The sequence below is a fragment of the Castanea sativa genome, chromosome 2, assembly GCF_040712315.1.
Source record: "Castanea sativa cultivar Marrone di Chiusa Pesio chromosome 2, ASM4071231v1".
NCBI lineage: Eukaryota > Viridiplantae > Streptophyta > Magnoliopsida > Fagales > Fagaceae > Castanea > Castanea sativa.
The window spans coordinates 53,632,828-53,653,353 of record NC_134014.1 but is presented as its reverse complement, the minus strand read 5'-3'; the positions used below and the strand labels follow the sequence as shown (position 1 = coordinate 53,653,353).

The 20,526-nt window shown below is 33.9% G+C and overlaps 3 protein-coding genes across 3 annotated transcripts; 2 read left to right on the top strand and 1 right to left on the bottom strand.

The window, feature by feature from the left end:
• The first annotated feature begins 1,710 nt into the window (after positions 1-1,710).
• LOC142623398 (uncharacterized protein At4g08330, chloroplastic) lies at positions 1,711-2,389 on the top strand. The gene has a single exon (XM_075796804.1). It carries the CDS (start codon positions 1,797-1,799, stop codon positions 2,169-2,171), a length of 375 nt encoding a protein of 124 aa, XP_075652919.1. The 5' UTR covers positions 1,711-1,796; the 3' UTR covers positions 2,172-2,389.
• A 4,211-nt stretch (positions 2,390-6,600) lies between these two features.
• On the top strand, positions 6,601-8,515 carry LOC142623447 (uncharacterized). The gene is made up of 3 exons (XM_075796865.1): positions 6,601-6,942; positions 7,752-7,876; positions 8,172-8,515. The coding sequence occupies exons 1-3, from the start codon at positions 6,712-6,714 to the stop codon at positions 8,314-8,316; spliced, it is 501 nt and encodes a 166-aa protein (XP_075652980.1). The 5' UTR covers positions 6,601-6,711; the 3' UTR covers positions 8,317-8,515.
• A 1,793-nt stretch (positions 8,516-10,308) lies between these two features.
• LOC142623408 (GDP-Man:Man(3)GlcNAc(2)-PP-Dol alpha-1,2-mannosyltransferase) lies at positions 10,309-14,971 on the bottom strand. Its single transcript, XM_075796815.1, has 7 exons — positions 14,650-14,971; positions 13,538-13,824; positions 12,668-12,854; positions 12,139-12,207; positions 11,830-12,023; positions 10,798-10,907; positions 10,309-10,711 (listed from the first exon to the last, which is right to left on the bottom strand). Exons 1-7 carry the CDS (start codon positions 14,953-14,955, stop codon positions 10,470-10,472), a joined length of 1,395 nt encoding a protein of 464 aa, XP_075652930.1. The 5' UTR covers positions 14,956-14,971; the 3' UTR covers positions 10,309-10,469.
• Between the last annotated feature and the right edge of the window lie 5,555 nt (positions 14,972-20,526).

Sequence of the window (20,526 nt, the reverse complement as noted above, 5' to 3'; positions counted from 1 at the left end):
AAATCAAGAAATTTTGATGCTTTTATGAAATGGAGTGTTGAATAGATAATCATTTTATGTGAGTGTTTTGAAAAATAATTAGCTAAAATAGAAAAAATAAGTTCTTATTATAAAATAGAAATTAAAATATATATAAGATGATATGAATAATCTTAGGTAAACTTATAGTTTTTGAACTATCCATTATAGTGTTTTATTGCTTTTAAATTTGGATTTAGTGTGTGTTTGGCAAAAATTAAAAAGTTAACTTATTTACTATTCAACTTATTTTTGCTACTATTTATGGCCCCACTGCACTTTTTGGTACTCACTCCATCCAAATTTGTTTGTCCTCTATTCTATTTTGGGATGTCCCAAAATATTGTTCTATTTCTAAAAATAAAAGTTATTGATTTACTCCGCAACACTAACTGCTTTGGTGTTGGTGTGTGAGTGTATTTCCTTATCTTATCCCCCTTCCTCTCTTTATATATGTTTGTGTGTGTGATTCTAAAAAAAAAAAAAAAATTATTAATTTACTAGTGTTCCTATTATACCCTTACTTTAAATTCAAAACTATTTGAAAAGAAAACTAACAAATATTTAAAAAATCAATCTAATTGGGGCACCTTTTTAGTTGCCTCATTAAGAATAATTCTTTTAAAAAAATGATAAATTTATTTAAGGGTAATTTTGTAAACTTATATATTTTTATAAGGCAGACAAAACAATAAATGATATTTTCTTAAAAAATTTAATTTTTCAAACATGATAAACAAATTGGGACGGAGTGAGTACTATTTATAAGTCTCATTGTACTATTTCGACTAATTTTTACTTTTATTTATAGTACTTTTAAGCAAAAAAATTTCAATTTTAACAAACTAAGCAGATCTCCACCCGACCCTTAGTAGTCATGTGCAGATGTACTATGACACACTTTTAATAACGTTGTAACTGGTGTTTTGTTTAAAGAATTTATTTATTTACAAAAATAATAATAAATAAGGGATTAAATGGGCTCAAAGGAAGAGACAAAGTTATGAACTCATTCTTTCTTAGTGCAGGCCTGAAAGTTGGGCTAAAGCATATCTTTTTGCGGTACATAACTCAATGCTCAATGAAACCCAAATCCAACCCACCTAAACCAGCTCAGACTCTCACTGCTCTTGAAATTTCCAGATAACAATTGACACGCAAAAGCGTTGTCATTTTTAAAATGAGAAATGATATGTTCACAATATTTTTATAATATTTTTACAATAAATTTTAAGTGGTAGGTTGTTACTGGTTGTTATTGTTGAGGCAAAAAAGTAATCTTAGTGTTAAGTTCAAATTTGAACCAATAATAACTAATCACCTATGATTTATTGTGAAAATATTGTAAAAATATTATAGACGTAGCACCTCTCTTTCAAAATAACTGTGCACTGCCACTCACAACAGTCCATGTTGATGAATTGCGGCATAAATTATGTCAATTTAAGTGGGATTAGTATTATTTTTTCCAAAATCACATAAAAATATTAGAAACACAAATAATTTGTCAAAATTTGCCACAAAATAAATTGTGATTCATGCAAATATGGGCCCACGTAATTTTTTTTTTTTTTACCTCTCATAATTCACCACGTATCAAGTTGCGGCAAAATTCATGCTATTGTTCGTGGTTAGACTTTAGAGTTGACCTTCGTTACATACGATGACAATTCAAAATACAAAGCCCAAGTCCGTTTTATAAACCACCCTCTCACCCTTTTGTTCTCAGCGTCAAAAAAACAACAACAATTCCTAAACCCATCGAACACTACCAATCAATGGCTTCCATGTACAGCTGCACGGAATGTGGGACGAATCTCAATCTGAGCTCAGCCCACCTCTACCCATCAGACTTTTACTTCGAGGCTGGGAACAAAGGCACACTTTCCTTCTCACAGGTCGACTCGTCCAAGTTCAGGTTCGAGAAAGAGGACAAGATCAGACCCTTTTTCGAGACCCTTAACTACTGGGGCATACAGAGGAAAAGAACCAAGATCATTTGCAATAACTGTGGCCGTGTTGTTGGTCACGTGTACGATGATGGTCCTCCTATGACTGATAGTCCTGGTCAGTTTCACATGGGACCTAGCCAGGTCATTCCTAGAGCTCCCAGGTATCGGATCAAGACCAAGGCGCTTCAGATCACATCCTAAAACCTGAAACTGAAATTGGGTATTTGTGTTTTTGAGGTTTTGGGTGTGTATGTGTTTTTTTTTTTTCGAAAGTCAAAATAGGGTTTTGGGTTTCTGAGGCTTTACATATGTTGTTATATACTTTTGGATAGAAAAGGTTCGGTTTTGCAATATTTTGACTTTCATTGTATATAATATATATGTTGGTCGAAATAAAATGGCTCTTGATCTTGTTTTTAGTACTATTTTGCTATAGATCATAAGGCTTATGAATCAATAGCTGGCATTATTAGAATCTGAAAGACTGAAACAATTAACAGCACAATACAAATTCACCAGCCACACAAATATCTACTAAAAAAGGAAAAGGCTCAGGCCTCTTTAACTTAACACCAATTACCAATCTGCTCGTAATAACAGAAGCAGAAAGACCTAAAGGCAACAAAGAACCCTGTTTTCTACATAGTTACAAAGTTGTCCACCGCATTGTATTCTATTGTTGATCACTCATCTAAACTGTAGATCACAATGAGAGTCTACATAAAAGGGACTTCATGCCTTTACCCTTCAACCGAGATTCACCCCAAGATGGCAAGACACATTCTCCCAATGATTTTTAGGATTTTTTATTAGACACTATAACATCAAGGTTCCCCAAATCATTTTCGAAAAAGAACAACCAAAGAACAAGTTATCTTTGCTCTCTATCCTCAACCCGCAAAGAATACATTGAGTGTCCATTGTCCATAGTAATGCCCCGCTTATCAATCAATCCTTAGTTGTGAGCCAGTATACAGGTATGTATGGGAATTGTTTTAGAGAATCATAACAATTTCCGCCACCTTACTTTAGGGAATTTAGTTCTTATGCTATTCCAGGCCCCTATGCATGATAATTGCTTAGTTTTTCCAACAGTCAATATTGGTTTGTTTTCCCTCTCAATCTCCATCAAGCTCAACTTACTTTGGATGCACACATTAGATCCTCTGATCTAGCAGGGTGCCAAATCCAATTACCATCCTTTAAGACACGGAATACCTCTACTTCAAACGAACTTTCTGCATCATACACTACCCGATAGCCATATTGGAGAAACAAAGTGACATTGGGGTGCCAATACCCATGCTATAGGGAGATAGTTTCACCTGAGCCTACTATGAACTTAATGAATGGCCTTGTAATTCAAAATCTTCCTTGAAGACCAGGTGCTGTCTTGAGGAACTTTAACCACTCAAAGCCTTCTTCTTTTGAGAAGATTCAAGCGAACCCATGCAACCCAAATGGAGCCTGCCTGGGTAAATAAGTTCCAAATGACCCCAATAATAGCAACCTTATTGCATTCCTCTAATGTCCTCAATCCTAAACCCTCATTTCTTGGCTTGCATACATTGATCTCTACTTATTTTTGCCCTAGAAGTCAAATGGACTAATTCATTCCAAAGAAACGTACTAAAGCTTTTGCTCCACAATCTTAATAACTTTCTTTGGGAGGATCAAAATTTTGGTCCAATACACTTGAAGGTTAAATAAAACCAACTTAATCAGTTGCACTTTTAAGCATAGGACAAAAACTTGGAAGACCATGCATTAACTATGGCTGTAATCTTATTTATGAGAGGACCATAGTCTTTTTCAATAAGATTTTCGGATATGAAGGGCAGTCCAAGATATCTGATTGGAGAATTACCTTTTTTCAATCGGAGCATGTTAAGAATTTTCTGCTTAAGATTTGGAGAATTAGCCATGATAAACACCTCACTGTTGGTAGAGTTGGCTCTTAATGCAGAAATTATACTATAGTCTTCTAAAGCTTTCTGCACCACTTCTACAGAGTGAATGTCAGCCTTCAAGAAAACCATTAAACCATCAGCCTATCAGAGATGGGAGACCTTAAGAGCACCACATTAATAGCGAAACTTAAAATTGGCGCCAGTTGTTTATGCCTTTCTGCAGTAACCTTGAGAACACTTCCATGGCTAGGACAAAGAGCTATGGGATATAGGACCCCCTTGCCTTAAACTTCTTCCACCTTTTAAAATTTTCGACTAAACAACCATGGAAATATATTGAAAATACTAATACATCATAGGTGTGGTATGATGTTTTAGAATATACTAATACATCCTGTCCATTCATGTGTGATTTGCTTTCCTCCACAAGCTAGTAGAATGTTACTTAAAGATCTCTTTTTTGTTTTATACTATTACCCCTTCTACTATATATATATATATGTGTGTGTGTGTGTGTGTGTGTGTTAGGCAATCAAAGGTAGTTCTTTCTTTGTGATAAAACTAGTTTTGGATGATCTCTAGCATGAAAAGTTGAATAGCGCAGTGGCTTAAACTCCTAGCATATCAAACTGGTCTATTTGTAGAGATGGGGGCCGAACTAGGAACATGGGTAAAGTGATCTATTGCAAACCAGTTAAGTCAAAGTGGTAGATTGTAAGAGTGATAAATGGTTACTGATATTGTCTTAGAAGATTGAGCTGCTGAAACTGTGTCTTCAACATGTTTCTTGGAATAATGGAGTGGATAGGAAGGATTGGTATTGGAAAGGAGTAGAAGGATTGATTACAAGAGTAATTGTTAAGAAAGATGAAGCATTCTTTTTTGCTCATGCAATGTAGACGAAGATTGATATTGGAACTGCTTGGAAGTTGGATGACTGGAAATTTGTGGACTCTGCAGGAGACATTGCAGATCAGGACTCTGCACAGTATGATGGGGAGTCATAATTTTAGACATTGAGTAATTTTCATAGTCCATATGCAGTTTTTAGTTGATGATGGAAAATAAACACAACATAGTATAGTCAATGGATGGTAATATCTAGCTAGCTTTTCTATTCTGGAAATTGAAAGTTTCGGCCTTGATGTATATGTATATGAGTATATCTTCTGATTAGAAGATCTATAGTATTAAAGATGGATGCTGATTTGAGGAATCTATGACAGCAATAACAGGCACCTTACGAGGAAGTTTACTCTTGAATATAAGAAGATCATATTCGCTCATAGTTATCTTTCACATATGCAATATAGTTTTGCACTGTTACTGGACTTCATGCTATCAAATTGTCAGGAAAGCCATCAGCTAGGAGAGGCTGCTAAATTCCTGCTTTCTCATACCTTTTGGACCCAGCTACGAGCATTTGAGGGGAAGAGTTCAGGCTTTAACAGCCTAGGGAAGTTGGGCCCAACTGCGGATTGATTTGTTCTTGGGGTGTTGGGAGTAGAAGGGGCTTATGATCTTATGAATTACTATGTTGCTTAAAATCTCCATTATGCATGTTCATATGTATGGAGTGTTAATATCAGAAATTCAATTACTGGGTGCTCACCAATTAATCAGAAAGGACACAGTGATGAGGGGCCAAGAACTGCAAATGCAATAGTCTATCTGGTTCAGCTACTTGTATAATTCATGAGACATCTCTTGCTTAATGAGGGGTTGTAATTTCTTTAAAATCAGTGTATTCAATATAAAATACAATTGCTTTTTTATGATGTTACTCCTCCCTGATAAACATTTCTGTATTTGAAATCAATGTATTGTGGAAGTGATGCTGATGGTGGTTGTATTATCGGTCATAATGGCATACACCATCCAGTGATCTAACATAGTAATATCTAATAACTATACGAAATTAGTGAAATATCTATTTTATCTACAAGACTACAATTTTCAAGCAAAAAAAAACTATCATATCTACAACTGTATAAAAAGACTAAAGTTCTTAGCTTTGTTATGGTGCAAAAAGATTTGAAATTATCTTCTTCTTCTCTTTTATCATTAAATTGTTATAAGAAATATGAGATTGTTAAATTCTTTTTATATTTTTATTATTGTTCTTAGAAATACACATTTGCTTTTGTAAAGAATGAGAGTAAAAGACTATTGCATACTTTTGGTAGTCTCACTTTTGCAATTAAGAGAGAGAGAGAGAGAGAGAGAGAGAAGTTCTATAAAGTGTTGCATATCTGGTTATATGTTTTTGTTGAATATGGACTTGGAAGTTTTAATTGGACGCCCTATTTCATCCATGTATGGTCTTAGGCTCAATCCTTTAAAATATACTTGACTGAAGAGAAAGCAAGTTTGGATAATGCTTGGCAACCATCAATTTCTTAAAAAACTAAATGCTCTGCCTATATTTTTAGTTGGGAGTTCTTACAACTGAAATTCTGGATTTATTCATACGCTCACTTGTCAGTTCTTAGAATTTCCATGTCACAACTACCAGTCAATTTTTCTTTGTCTTTTGCTGTTCACATTCACCTAACTGATATTTATAGTCTCCTTGACCTTAGTATTAATTATACACTAGAGGATATAACAATTGATTTTGTATGGAAAACCAATCTATCAATCATATTTGAAGGGTAGGTTGGATTAGTAGCTCTGGAGGTTGGTCATGCTAGTCAATTTTCAGGCTTTGAAATTATTTGTCCCATCATACTGTGATCTCAACACTGTTAGAACAGAGAAAATTAGTGTGTATATACCAAAGAAAAGTTTACTCAATTAGTGAGAATATACCAAAGAAAAGGTTTGTCAAGATGAAGCAATTAGAGGAAACTAAAACTGGTGGTGCAAAGACAAAACAGGTGGTTCCACCACCTCCTCCACCTCCGCCACCACTTCCAAGGTTCTGGGTTAAGAAGAGTTTTGCAGAAAGTGTGACAAATCAAGAGATTGCCAAATTCTGGAGGCAGAAGCGCATTGAGGAAGAAGATCACCTTCTTGCTGCCATCAAGGCTGCAGCTCGAATTAGGGCCCGCAATCTTTCAGTAAGATCTTATGACATGCATTTTAGATATATGATATACAACACTCATTGGCTGCTCATATCTATCAATTTAACTCATTTTTATAAAAAAAAGTATCATTTGTGAAGCTAAGTGACAGAATCTAACGTGTGAGAATGTTTTTTTTATGGCTGCCTCTTTTGGCAAAGCTTTTTACTAACTTTTTAGCTTATGTATAACTTTTTAAAGCATTACTTTTTCTAGGTTCAACTGTATTTTTCTCCAACTAATTTTTTTAAGTTTAAGAAACTCTTCCAATCGAGCACTAGTTCGAACCTGGATTCTGTTCCCATGAAAAATTTAAATTCAGTTCATATGAAGAGAAGTTTAAATTGATGAAAATCCTGTTCTTTTTGATTTCCTGTCAGTCATCGTTAGCAGGTTAAACTGGACCTGGCTAAGTGTAAAAATTATTTTTAAGAGTAGGCTTTATGTTATTCTTATCATCTCATCTATGCAAATTCATTAATAAAACAAGTTGTCAACAACAACATAATAGTATTCATCGGCAAACAACAACACTGACAAACTGCTTTCTTTATATTATTTTGCATTGTATATATAGGGAGGATGGGGAGGAGAGAGCATAATTGAGTTTCTTACATTCAAAATTCCAAGTGCTCTACTATTTGTTTGGCTTTTAGAAGCAATGGTGTCATGCCCAAATGATGTGTTTGCCATCAGGCTTTCTTCCCTGGCCATTGGTTCTCTAGTGACACTGACAACACACAAACATAGAACATTTTAATTTATTATAGTTGCTTAACTTGTTGAAGGCGTATGGTGTATAGGAGGAAGACTACAAGTGCTTTGAGGATTCCTTGAAGAATGAGGATGAAGATAGCATGGAGAACAACACAGCGGCCACTGCTAGTGACAGCAAGAACAATGAAATTCGTTTGGGAATAAAGGACTGGTTAGTTCATTTTCTAAATTCTGAATGATTAGTGCATATATATATATATATCTCAATGAGAAAAATTAAATGCAAATTACAAAATACTATGAAGTTCTTTTAAGAAGAACTGAGCTTCAAAAGATAAGAAATTCTAATGGACTAATTAGCCATGCAAAAATGCTAATCCCCCAACTATCGGTCTCTAGTGATTTGATTTGGTGAACTGCTTTAAAATTCATTATCATCACATAAATCTTCAACTTGCTCAATAACTAATATATGTTCTATTATCAATCTTAATTGATATTTGCAGGTGGACAAAAAGCAAGTATGCCTACTTAAACCAACCAGCCATCGAGTCCATGGATCCTTCCAAAAGAAGAGCTTCCACTTTCATTCCCAATTGTTTGCCTTATAAGCCCACTCCTTTATATCCTACATCCCTTGGTGTGTTTTAGACCATTGGAGTTGCTTCAATTGATTGTATTCATTTGAAAATGTGAAAAACATTGTTTGTGCTGCATGATTTGTATGATTTGCTAAGTTGTGTTCTTTTCAATAAGTATAATTGCACATCTTTTAAGCTTCTGGACAAATCCCAAAGAGATGAATTGGGATGTTACTAAAAAAAAAAACTTGTCCTCTTGCTTGTGTGAAGTGTAAAGCTGCAATACATTTTCCTTTTCTTGTCCATTACAAATTGGCGTGTCAGCAATGAATGTGCTCGGGGCTCAAAGGATGGAAATGGAAATGGAAATGATTGATAGGAATGGGAGAGTGAGAAAAAAGTACGGCAATTAACTTGATTCCAGCTATTCACCCTCTAGGAGAATAAGAACGGAAAATCAAGAAGAGAGCCTAAAAGAGGAGAGAAATTTGCATAAACTTTCATGGATACATGAATATTTATGTTGGGATTTTAGAAGTTTAACATCAAGAAAAGCTAAAGATTACTGTTGTTTTATGGCCTCTTTTCCCTTAAAATGATTTTTAAGATATGGTTTATCTAAGCTGATAAAATACTTAAACAATCTAATTAGATACCGATTAATATGATTTTGAGAGTGCAATATTGAATAATGAAAAATAGAGAAGAGAGGGTATAAATGTAAACAATAGACTAAAAAAACAATAGAGCGGTATTTGCATGGGTCTACGTAAAATAAAAAAAGCCTCACACTTTACCCAATTAACCCCAAAAATCTCCTACATAGCCAATGTAAAATTGTGCAAAAATCAATTTTTACTACAATAACCATGTAAATATATATAGTTAGTGTATTTGTATCAGTTTGTCTAAAATTCATGTCTATTTTAGCATAAAAACATTTTTTTTTTCTATTTTACATACTTATTTTTCAAAATACCCAACATCAGATTATTTATTTTACATTATATTTCATTAAAATATAATTTTTTCTTGATTTTTTTAATTTTTTGTCTTGCTTCACACACAACAATCACCATTCACTATCTTTCTTTATACATTAAAAAAAAAAAAACTAAAATGTAAAATAAATAGTGCTAGTGTTGCTAAGATCACTTGAATTGATTAATTGAATGCATCAAACTTTGAGAGAAAGATTGATTGAATCCAATTTATGATTGAATCCAATTTATTTTTAATAGTAGCATTTTATCTAACTTACATTATAAAATACTTTTCATTAATGGTTTATTCCATCCACAAGATCACCCAAAAAATTCAGCATTTTAAAAAAAATATTAAAACGCAGTCGTATCATCCTTACGACACCCATATGTTGAGGGAAAAATAGGCGCAAAAAGTGGTATGCTCATGCTGCATGAAAAAACTATACTTTTGTTTGTGAATGAAATAGTGGTGATATTATACATTGCATTATATAATCATATCATATATAACTTAATAAAAGTTGGACTTAATAGTTATGGTTTGGCCAAGTGACTATTTTCTCTCTACGACAGACAAATGATTAACTTCTCGTTAATTAGGATAGTTCACTTAAGCTCAAAGTCTTTTTCCTCTAAAAAAAAGAGTCAAAGTCTACTAGTTACATGTTATATGCTTATGTTAAGTTAAGTAGCTCAATATATTTGTATTTCAATAATTTAATCTATATGACACTTTATTAAAGTTTCCCTAATATTTTTAAAATTTATTTTTCTAATATATTGAATTTTTAATCAATCCGTATCACGAGCACATGGCTAGTCAATTATTTGTATGAAGACACAAACTTAATTGCTAATTTCCACATAAAGAGTTCTAAAAAAAATTTGAAGGAGAATGGATACAACTTTATTTCCTATAACATAAGATTGCTCTTTATTTTCAACACAATACACCAATAAATTTCTTTTTAGTGTAGTTAATATTCAATCTCAGACACCTTAATAAAGATTTTATCAATTGAGTTAATTAGAATTTACAACCAACTAGGCCATATAAGATTTAATTATAATTAAGATTTTTATGAGGCATATTGGAGATTAAAATTATTGTGAACTATTTAAACAACAAAACTTCATCTAATTACTGGATTACAACTAAAAGGCCAAAAAAATTAAAGGGTCCATTATGTTACACTCTCTAAGTTACGAGCAGACTGTATCTGTTGTTAGTCCATTATTAGGAACCACGGTCCAGAATCGGCCGGATAGCAGCTTTGAAGTCTTGATAAAATCTTTGCTCAGAAAATCTGCCTGCTCGTCTCCTTGCAGCTGAAGCCATCTCGAGTCTCTCAGATTCAGACATCCTTATAATTTTCAGGATGGCATCTGCATATTCTTGCACGCTGCAGGCAAGAAATCCTGTTTGCTGTCCATCTTCTTCTAAAACAATGTCCATCTTTGGGCCAGCAGAATTATGAGCTGAAGAGAGAAGGAAAAGTATGAGCAACACATACGGTAGTGGAAAGGTATTTTGTTATAAATGGGAGATCATAAAAGATGCCAACCAATTGGGATTGCGCCTGCAGCCATAAACTCAACAACACTTATGCCGAAATGTTCATCTGTCATTGAGTGGATTCCTGCAACAGCACCACCCAAAAGACTCACCAAGTCCCTGCAGATTGAGGAATATACCAAAGATAAGACAGCAAGAAGAATGTCAAATCAGCAAAAAATAAACTACAAAATAGGAGATAACCAAGATTGGGTTTCTGAAAAATTCATTATTAAAAAAAAAAAAAAAAAACTCAAATACGAAAAAGATTATAAAGAAATCCACAACTTCAAAGATACACTGACTAATTGAAAATTTAATGGTAGTTATGAATTATATATTTTGTTTACATGGCTTTACTAATTCCGTTATGTCAATCACCACAGATCATATTTTATAATGGAAGTGCATAGTTGGCTCCCTCCAAATCCCCCAAGATTATTTGAAACATCAGTGGAAAAGGACAGTAACTAATTTCTGAATTAAATGCTGATACACATAAAGTTGATTTAATGCTGAGTCTACCCAAGATAATTTTCCAAAATATGCACCATCATAAAGACCTAGAACCAGTGACATGGTCAATGTAAAAATTTTTGCCATTCCACATAATTTGGTTTTGCCCAGAAGATCAAGACACACATGGTGGCTGTTAACTTCAAACATTTGACTTTCCAACATTAAGAGTCTAAGAAGCACAAGCAACCGCTCTTTATCTGTTTAAGCAAGTACATGATGTGTAGTAATAATCTGATTAGCTGCTGCCTAATGAGGGAAAACACAGCTTTTCTTCAAATCCCCTGCGTGTTTACCACGTGTCTTGTACTATATGAATCTGAAATCAGTATGTGATACATGTAATAACCAGGTGGGAGAAGTCCATCAAATTGGCAAAATTCTTTTTGGACTGAGTATAATCAATTTCTTTATATAAAATGTATACTTGTGGGTCAGAGAAGTTAATGCACATATTCATCCATTAATTCCACATAACATAATATGGATGTATAAAAAATCCAGAATATATTTGACAGGCACAAACCTGTACATCAGATTCTTATAGAATTCCACATCTCCATCCACCTTTAGTTCAATAGCTTTATTTTTCAAATTTTGCAGTCTTTCCTCATCTGAATTGTTTCGACAACTACCCACAAATTGAAGTTTAGGTCTAGGCAAGTCTGCATCTAACTTTTTAAGAGCAACTGAAAAGGCTTCAAGTTGGAGAGTGTGTGCCTGAGATCAAAGAATCAAGTTATGAAGCACTTGTCATAACTTCAAAAGGCCCTAAAAATGAGCCATCACATTTATGATACCTTGTGCTTATAAGGATAATACAAGTATGCCCCACCTTCTCTGGACGAAATTGAGCTACGGATATAATTATTGGAGTTTTAGAAGGTCTTTCCAAAGGAAGAACCTGTTTGGACAGCAACTTGTTAGAACCCACAGGTGTTTGCATAGGAATTTTAACAAAAGAGAGGATTATTATTAATTTCATGTATTATTGTCAGAATAGAGAAAATATGCTACCAACATAAACCTATAAACATTGCATTTAAATTTTTTTTTTTTTAAAGGAAAGAAAAAAGAGAGCAAAATGTGGTTAATCCCACTAAACTAGCACCAATAGATATAATCTTGTTGTAAAGAAAACATAAATGATAACTTGTTTAATAAAAAAGTAACAACAATAAATGATGACTTATATTCATGAACACAAATTGAATGCTAAGATCAATAACAATGTTGTATAAAGAGAAATGGAAGGAGAATTTTGGACTGACAGGGGGAAAAAAAAGCACACACACATGAAGGCCTGCCTTCAACTCCACAGTACATACATAATCCTTAGATTAAAGAAACAGGAAATTACAAACCTGAAGTCCTGAAGTATCACAAGGAGGATACACTCGCTTAGTTCGGTTAGGAATTCTCCAAAGCTTTTCAATATGAGACTGAGTCCATGAAGAGTTGACCATAGCAAGGTGTGCACAAGAGCCTACAAATCCATACATCCAGCTAATAATTGTGTAATAGAGGATTTTGCACCGGGATAGCCAAATACTGCCAAACATAAGAAAATTTTACATTATAACATAAGAAGAGAACAGGTAATATGAAGTTTTCTAGATCTATTACAAATGCATGCAGGAGCTTTATGTAATGTAGAAGATCTCAACTCAGGCCATCAGTGACAGCTCAGAAAAGAAATGTCAGATACAGGAACTCATAAGACTATTAGGTTGCTCGCACACCTAAGTTAAATATTCATAATCTGTATGGGCATGTGACCATATACTTGCCTGTATATGGTAAGAGGAAGAAGGGAAAAGCTGCCCGTGGAATTTTTCTTCTTTTCTTTATTTTTATTTTTATTTTGGTGGTGGGTAATGTTTGATTTGCTCATGACTAAAATGCTTTAAAATCACTACCAAGTTCATGACTTAGATAAATCCACACCCATCAAATTATCAATCAACGTTAATTCCAGAATCATATGGATATTATCTAACACACTGCAGGGACATGAACAGCAATAACTTCCCTTCCATGCTCCCCCCTACTTTTGTTTATGCTAACAGCTTTAAGTTCAATCTAAACTTATTAAAATTATAGCTATATTCTAATTTTCATTATTACAAAAGGAAATGAAAAACAGCAAGTTTTTATATATGAACAAACCCTTCAGGGTAACCATCACAAATCATGGATACAAAATGTGTGATCTAAAGATTTTAGATACAAACCTTTGTGCAATCAAGGCATCATTGTTATACATTGAGGTTCGTTCACGAACACGAGATATCATGTCTAAACTGATAGTAGGGTAATGGGTATAACAGATTACTTTGCATCCAAACATCCGTGCAAGTGGATACGTAAAAGCATATCCACTAGTGTCAAAATAATATAATGGAGTAAACTTGCACAAAGCTTCCCATGAGAGATAGACTGAACCCAGACTTTGACCAATCATAGTAAAGTGAGGGTAAGTGGTTTCTTCTACCCACTTCCTTTTATGTAGATGCACCACCTGAACATATAAGATATCAAAAACTAAGATAATATAACAATGGTAACAATGCAACAAAAAATTCAAATTTCAAAACTCAAAGATTGACTAATATTCACAACAACATGTATTGTAACAGCGACAAACATCAAATGAACAAAGAGTCAAACACCCACCATAACCAGTAAGATAAATCACACCAATAAGCAACAAAATGGGAAGTATAGTGCTACTCAAGGCAATTGAATGCTCCAAAGGTTTGGAGCAGATTATTGCAGACTAACATCTCACCAATAAGCATTGGCCCAAATGGCATTTCCATCAAGGCCTAGACACAGACACGCCAAGGCACACTTGATTTTCACCTATGTTTTTAAAATTTTTGATAGTTTTTGTATCGCCATCGTAGGTAGGTGTCTTAATTATTCAAGAATTTTTGCGTCTCTTGACAATGTCTATATCCACGTTTCTTAGCTCATGAGTTCAAAACACACTGCAATACCGGACACATATGTAACTTAACCAACACACACAAACAAAAAAATAAGATTGCCTCTCAAAAAATAAACATATAACTCTCACCTAGGATGCACGGACACGGCGACATGAGCAATTTTTAAAAAATTATAACATAAAACGACCAGTAAGACACACCAGTATAACACGGGTACGACATCCTAAATGAAGTGTTTCGCGTTTTCTAGACTTTCACTACTACAAAACTATAGGAGTCATGAAATTATACTAAGAGTGTACAAATTATTAAACTCGCAATTACATAAAATCCCAAATCCAATCAGCTAATCTCAGTAAATTCCAGATCAGAGAGAGAGAGAGAGAGGAGACCTTAGGAGGGTGAATTAGGCTGACTCCGAATCGATCGAGAGCGCGAGCAGCCAAGCTGTGAGGCGAGGCGTCGTGGTCGCCGGTGTAGACGACGCAGTCAATGTGAAGGTCCGAAGTCTCTTCTTGGATGGCTTTGACGGCGCACCAAAGCACTCGCTCTCCGCCGCCGCCATCGTTGGTGTAAGGGTGGAAGAACCCCACGGCTCTCTTTCTGTTCCGTCTGCCAGTGATTATGTGGAGAGATAGTTTGATAATCAAGGCTGAGAGAGCAGTGATCACACCCCAGATCACATATGCGATAGCCATTTACTCTGTTTTTTGGAGCTCAATACTTGCTTATTATTGAAAAAGAATAGCAGTGCTAAATTTTAAAAAAAAAAAAAAAAAAAACAATTCGGTCTTTGGTCCCTGGACCAGACCGGACCGAACAGTAATTAATTAATTTTAAATTATATATATATATTTTTTAACTTAAAAAAAAAAAAAAAAAAAACCCTCAAAACTCTGCTTTCTCTCCTCCTTTAGGATTTGTACTCTTGTCAAAATCAAAATCCATGGGAAAAACTCAGAATTTTTTTTTTTGAAGAGAAGCATATTTCAATATTTTGTTCTTTTGTTTACTTTTATTTATTTTTTTAGGATTTTCATTGTTTTTGTATATATATTGTAGGGGTATTGGGCCCAATAGTATATGAAGGATGGCCCAACGAAGTATTTTGGGCCGGAAACCCAAAATTCGAAGACATCAAAATGGTCGTGGACTATTTAAATATCCAAATACGTCCGAGGAGTAGATTTGTCCTCGGATTACAAAGCCGAGGACATAGGAAGAGAAGTTTAGTATCCTTGGGTTATATTATAAAGAGTCCTACAATTATGGGGATGCACAGTATACGTGGAGGGCGATAGAAAGAACGGTGGAATGTCTAAAAATAAAGCTGCTACCACCGCCCATACATTAAAAGTTCTGTAAATTGATACGCTGACTGTATAGATGGAAGGATGGGACCTGAACATCGAGCTTGGAACTTGGTCCCTAATCCCAGCGGGCTTTAGGGAAGAATGGATGGGACAAGTATCCGAAAATGAGGATTGCAACCAGGAAAGTGGAAGGTGATGAAGGGAGAGAAAAATATATAAATAGGAGGAAAGGCATACGAAGAAGAGGAGGACTTTTTGAGTAGAAGAGATAGAGTCAATAGTAAATGATAATCAACACTTGTATCCAAACTTGAGAAATATTATTATAAACCATCCTCGGATATTATCCGAGGACGACTTCTCAGTCTTACTCTTTGCAAACGATTCTTTGTTTTTGTTCCACGCCCAAAGCCCGTTCTTTTTGTAATTGTCTAAACCATCCTTGAAATCTAAATTACAAACCCATCCTCTACAAATTCATTGTGAAGAAAGGCCTTTCAAGCCCATTTTTCTCCCAGTCGTTGTTTGGGAACTTGAATTGTGTCCTTACATATATAATCTCGTCAATCACCATGAAAAAATTGGGAATATCATCAACAGTATCCTTGAACAATATATGTTGACTAAACAAGACAATAATAGTACATCATTCTACTGATACAAACAATAATGTATTATACAAAAAGTACATCTTATTAAATACGTTCTGCTATACAATATGGTGTATCATTTCACTATGCAATATGTGCATCTTTTCACCGTTGCAATCAACAATAATATATTCCATCAAGAAAAATTACAAAAACTAAGACATCGCAACATGCATCCTAACAGGCAAAAAACAGAGGACATCCCATAACATTCCATTGTCAAAGACACTTCACATCCATTGTTAAAAAAAAGGAGTCTCCATTCTCACCGCATTTAAGAGCACTTCCAATAATATAATTAGAAAGTTAAGCCTTGAAGATGTCAAAGCCAATTGTAGAGCAAAATCTTAGATAAGGAAAACTCAGAAGCTTTCTTTCGTAAACTTGTATTATTTCCAACTTACATTTCTGAAACCCATCTCATTCCAGAATATGTATTTTAGTTATAAGATTTCATTTGCAAGTGATTTCATTACAAGTATTTTAAGTTAAACCAAGTAACTACATTTGTAAGTACTTCTAGTAATTTCTTTGATGCAAGTTTTCAGTTCAGTTACATTTATTTGCAGTTTACATTTTATTTTAAGCTTTAAGTATTTACTTTAAAGTCAACGTATTTATATATTTATATTGTAAATATATATATATATATATATATATTTTTTTTTTGATACGAGATAGAAATTCTACTCTAATCTAATTTAAGTGTATACTTGTAGAGTAACCAACGCGCCAAGAGTGCACAGTAATATATTACAAATATTAGATTTACTGTGAATGTGTGATGAATGGTCTAATTAATATTGTCATAAAAGATGTGAACTTTTACTAAGGCAGTAAGAATGCAATGGCTAAATAGCCTGAAAATTGTACTTGGGTTTTTCTAATCAATTAGGAAAACTTTGCTAAAAGCCCAAAATTGGAAGCCCATTATCACTGCAAGCCCAATTCCGAAATTTGGACCAAACTGACTGGTACCGGGCCGGTTGAGATCGGCGGCCTGTCCGGATTAGCATTTAACCAACTTTTGAAGGCTATCTATAGGAATTTACCCTATGATTGCTTGTTATGTGACTGTGAGGTTAGATTAATCGAGTGTCAAATAGTCTTGGAAATCTCTTTAGCTTAGCACTCAAATAAAAAATTATATCCTATAAAAAAAAAAAAAAAAAAAACTTCTCATATATGCTCTTATTTACAATGAAATATACTATATTTCGGGTGTATGCTTCATCCCACTAACAGTTGAATGAGCCACACCAACTATGAGTGTGAAGAAACATACACCCTGTTTCCCTTCTTATCCAAATTCTAATATTCCAAATTCTAATATTCCGAGAAACATATTTCTCTAGGCAATGCATCAAATGAACAAACAACACATGAAAAAACACCCAATCACTGTAAATCTTGCGTAGTGTATAGTTGTATTAACCTATCAACTATCAAGCATCGAAATGACACCAAATCCCATTTCAACATGTTGCAACACACCTTTCTAGAAAGTGGAGAAGGCGGCCACAGACACAAGGTAACATTCGTCAAATATGGTTTTAACTTTTAACTTTTGCTTTATTAGCTCATTATTATTTGATTATAAAATATTTTAAGCATAGACCCCTTTGTTTAAAATTGTATCATGACAGATTGGAAAATCTTATCTTAACGCGTAGAAGCCTTGTTGCCCTCTCAACTTGACCAAAATGACTGATTGCTATTTTAAAGACTTAAACAGTGATTACCTTTCAATCGATCCAGAAAATTTTTAATCCAGAAATATGTTAAACAGTGATTACCTTTCAATATAGTACTTGTATGTTAGACATTATATATCTATTAAGACTCTATATTGTACAATGTCACATACAAAATATACATTAATATATAGACTATTCTCATATTCTCTATTGTATACCGAGTGATTGATTTTATTTTAAATTTTGTTTCCTGGAAAAAAAAATATAGTATGTTGTTTATAGTATGTTGTTTGTGTGTATGTTTTTTAGAGTAGATTTTATTAGTAAAATATAAAAGAGAATACTCAAAATAAGACAAATAATTTTTATTCTAAAAATATTAAATTTATCATCAATTTTACTATAAAAATTTATAAACTGACATCACAATATGATTGATCTTATATCAATAATATAATGAATATTTATCAAAATAATAATATTCATTATATCAATAATATAATGAATAAATTTCTTAATTAATTTTTTTTAATCGTGTGTTTATAATTCAACTTATCACTATTCTTTTATGGACAAAACTTAAGTGTTGTTCTTAGGGTTCCACTCTTAAGATTTATTCATGTGGCTACTAAACTAAAAAATACACTTTCATTCCATTCTATGAGAAAAAATTCACGTTAAAATCTTTAAAAAAAAACCTAATAAATAACATCTACTACGGTACCTAAGTCTTGCTCATTACTTTATATGGTATATATAATGAAATTTAACATTGCTCAGAATCTTAGATAACATTTTGTTAAGCTCAGTAATGAATGCATGCAGGTGCATTTTCTTCAACGCTTCAGCCAATTAGTGATTACTGGCTAGACAAGTCTGGTGCAGACCTACTTCACAAGAAGAGGAGGAACGTGTTTAAATATAATAATCTATGCCCGTTGCTCAACTTGCTGATGTAATTTATGGTAAAAATTTCTCGAAAATTGAAAAAGTTGTCAATACTTTTTCAATTTTTAAGAAATTTTTGTCTAAAAATAGATATTTATTGTGTGTCCTAAGGGCACGTATTAACAAAATCCTTTTATTTAATAGTATATGTCAGAGGAGAAGGTATATATATATATTTATCAGGTTTACAGGTTATAGATTATAAAAATTTAAAAAAAAAGATTATTAAAAAGGTTTACAGGTTATATAATCTGAAAATACTTTGATACAGAGATAGAAGCTTCCTGTAACTATTCTCTGGAGACAAATTGTTATATATTTTGATTCATGTGCTGATTATCAAAAAAATATTCATGTGCTGATTCAACCTCCATAAGATAATGTGTTACTTGACTTGAGTGATGTTTATCCTCTGATAAGGACTGAACAGTTTTTTGTTGTGAAGTTGCGCTTCATCTACGGTAGGAGAGGATAAGGATAAGTTTATTTCAATATATATACAAGTATATAGAGCGAGGCATGCACTAATGCTTTGTGGAGTACACAAGTTGTGAGAGGCTCGTTGCATATATTTAATATTATGATACGTAAGATACTTTTTTATGTCGAAGGAGTAATGTTATGTCTCTTAACATAATCTTTCTATTAAATTAAAATGGAGATAATTTATTTCATAATTAAAATTTTTAAATGACATGGAACTAATAAATATAATTTTGGATTTGTAACATTACAAATATATTTTGACCATTTATTTTAATTATTCTAATTTGATACGGCTGATTGATCTCTACTGCCCTTTATATTTTATTTTATTTTGATGTGGGATGAAAACACTCAAACCACCCAACCCGTCCATGGACGGATATCACCTCGGCAGTCGTCCAGAAGTTATCCTCAGGACGAGGGAAACGAACAAGGACGTCCATAGGGTGAGCGAAGTTACATCCCTCGTCCGTGGGGTGCGCACAGCCTACCCTGAGAAAACTCGTCCACATGAAGATCCATGGACTAGGATTTTACATTTGGAATCAGCAGGTTCACACGACGAAGGAAATTCAGGACGAGGGTACCATACTTGGGAGAATCTCCGAATAAAATGTGACAATCCCTTATCCCACGCATAACGGTCATGTATCCGTTATGAAATAGAAATGTAACTCCCGGACGGTTATAGCAGTTACGTTTCAGCCTCGAATCCAGGAGAGGTTCCCATCTCAATAACCGTCTATAAGAACACTATATAAAGGCTGCTTCAGACAAGGCCAAGGTATGTTCAGTTTTCACTCCAAAAAAGTTGGAACTTAAATAACTTAGAGGAAAAAACTAACTTTGCCATCGGAGGATTTTTGGCCGGCAGCCCCGGTCGCCTTTGATACGCTTTTCTTTCTTTTTCAGGCCGTAGAAAGAACCAGTAGTCCTTCCAAGTCCGAAGCATCCAGCCTACTGATTTTCTTGGTATCATCAGTTGGCGCCGTCTGTGGGAAATCGAAGTAAACTTGTTATTCTATCCCAGACAAAAGGTTGAATGGTTCGAACAAGATCAAGGGCTACCAGCCCAGGCCACCAGGAGAGTAGGGATGCTTCCAGCAATCCCCTTCGTGATCGCAGATCAGCACCTGTAATGCAACCGCCTTCTATGCAGCACATACAATCCATGG

Bases quoted from the DNA above. Each gene is read 5' to 3' on its own strand.
- LOC142623447 (XM_075796865.1), top strand. From the start codon at position 6,712: ATGAAGCAATTAGAGGAAACTAAAACTGGTGGTGCAAAGACAAAACAG. The intron at 6,943-7,751 runs GTAAGATCTTAT...TATGGTGTATAG, and splicing joins TTAGGGCCCGCAATCTTTCA to GAGGAAGACTACAAGTGCTT. The intron at 7,877-8,171 runs GTTAGTTCATTT...TGATATTTGCAG, and splicing joins CGTTTGGGAATAAAGGACTG to GTGGACAAAAAGCAAGTATG.
- LOC142623398 (XM_075796804.1), top strand. From the start codon at position 1,797: ATGGCTTCCATGTACAGCTGCACGGAATGTGGGACGAATCTCAATCTG.
- LOC142623408 (XM_075796815.1), bottom strand. From the start codon at position 14,955: ATGGCTATCGCATATGTGATCTGGGGTGTGATCACTGCTCTCTCAGCC. The intron at 13,825-14,649 runs GTCTCCTCTCTC...TTATATGTTCAG, and splicing joins GCCTAATTCACCCTCCTAAG to GTGGTGCATCTACATAAAAG. The intron at 10,908-11,829 runs GTTTGTGCCTGT...CTCAATCTGCAG, and splicing joins TATAAGAATCTGATGTACAG to GGACTTGGTGAGTCTTTTGG.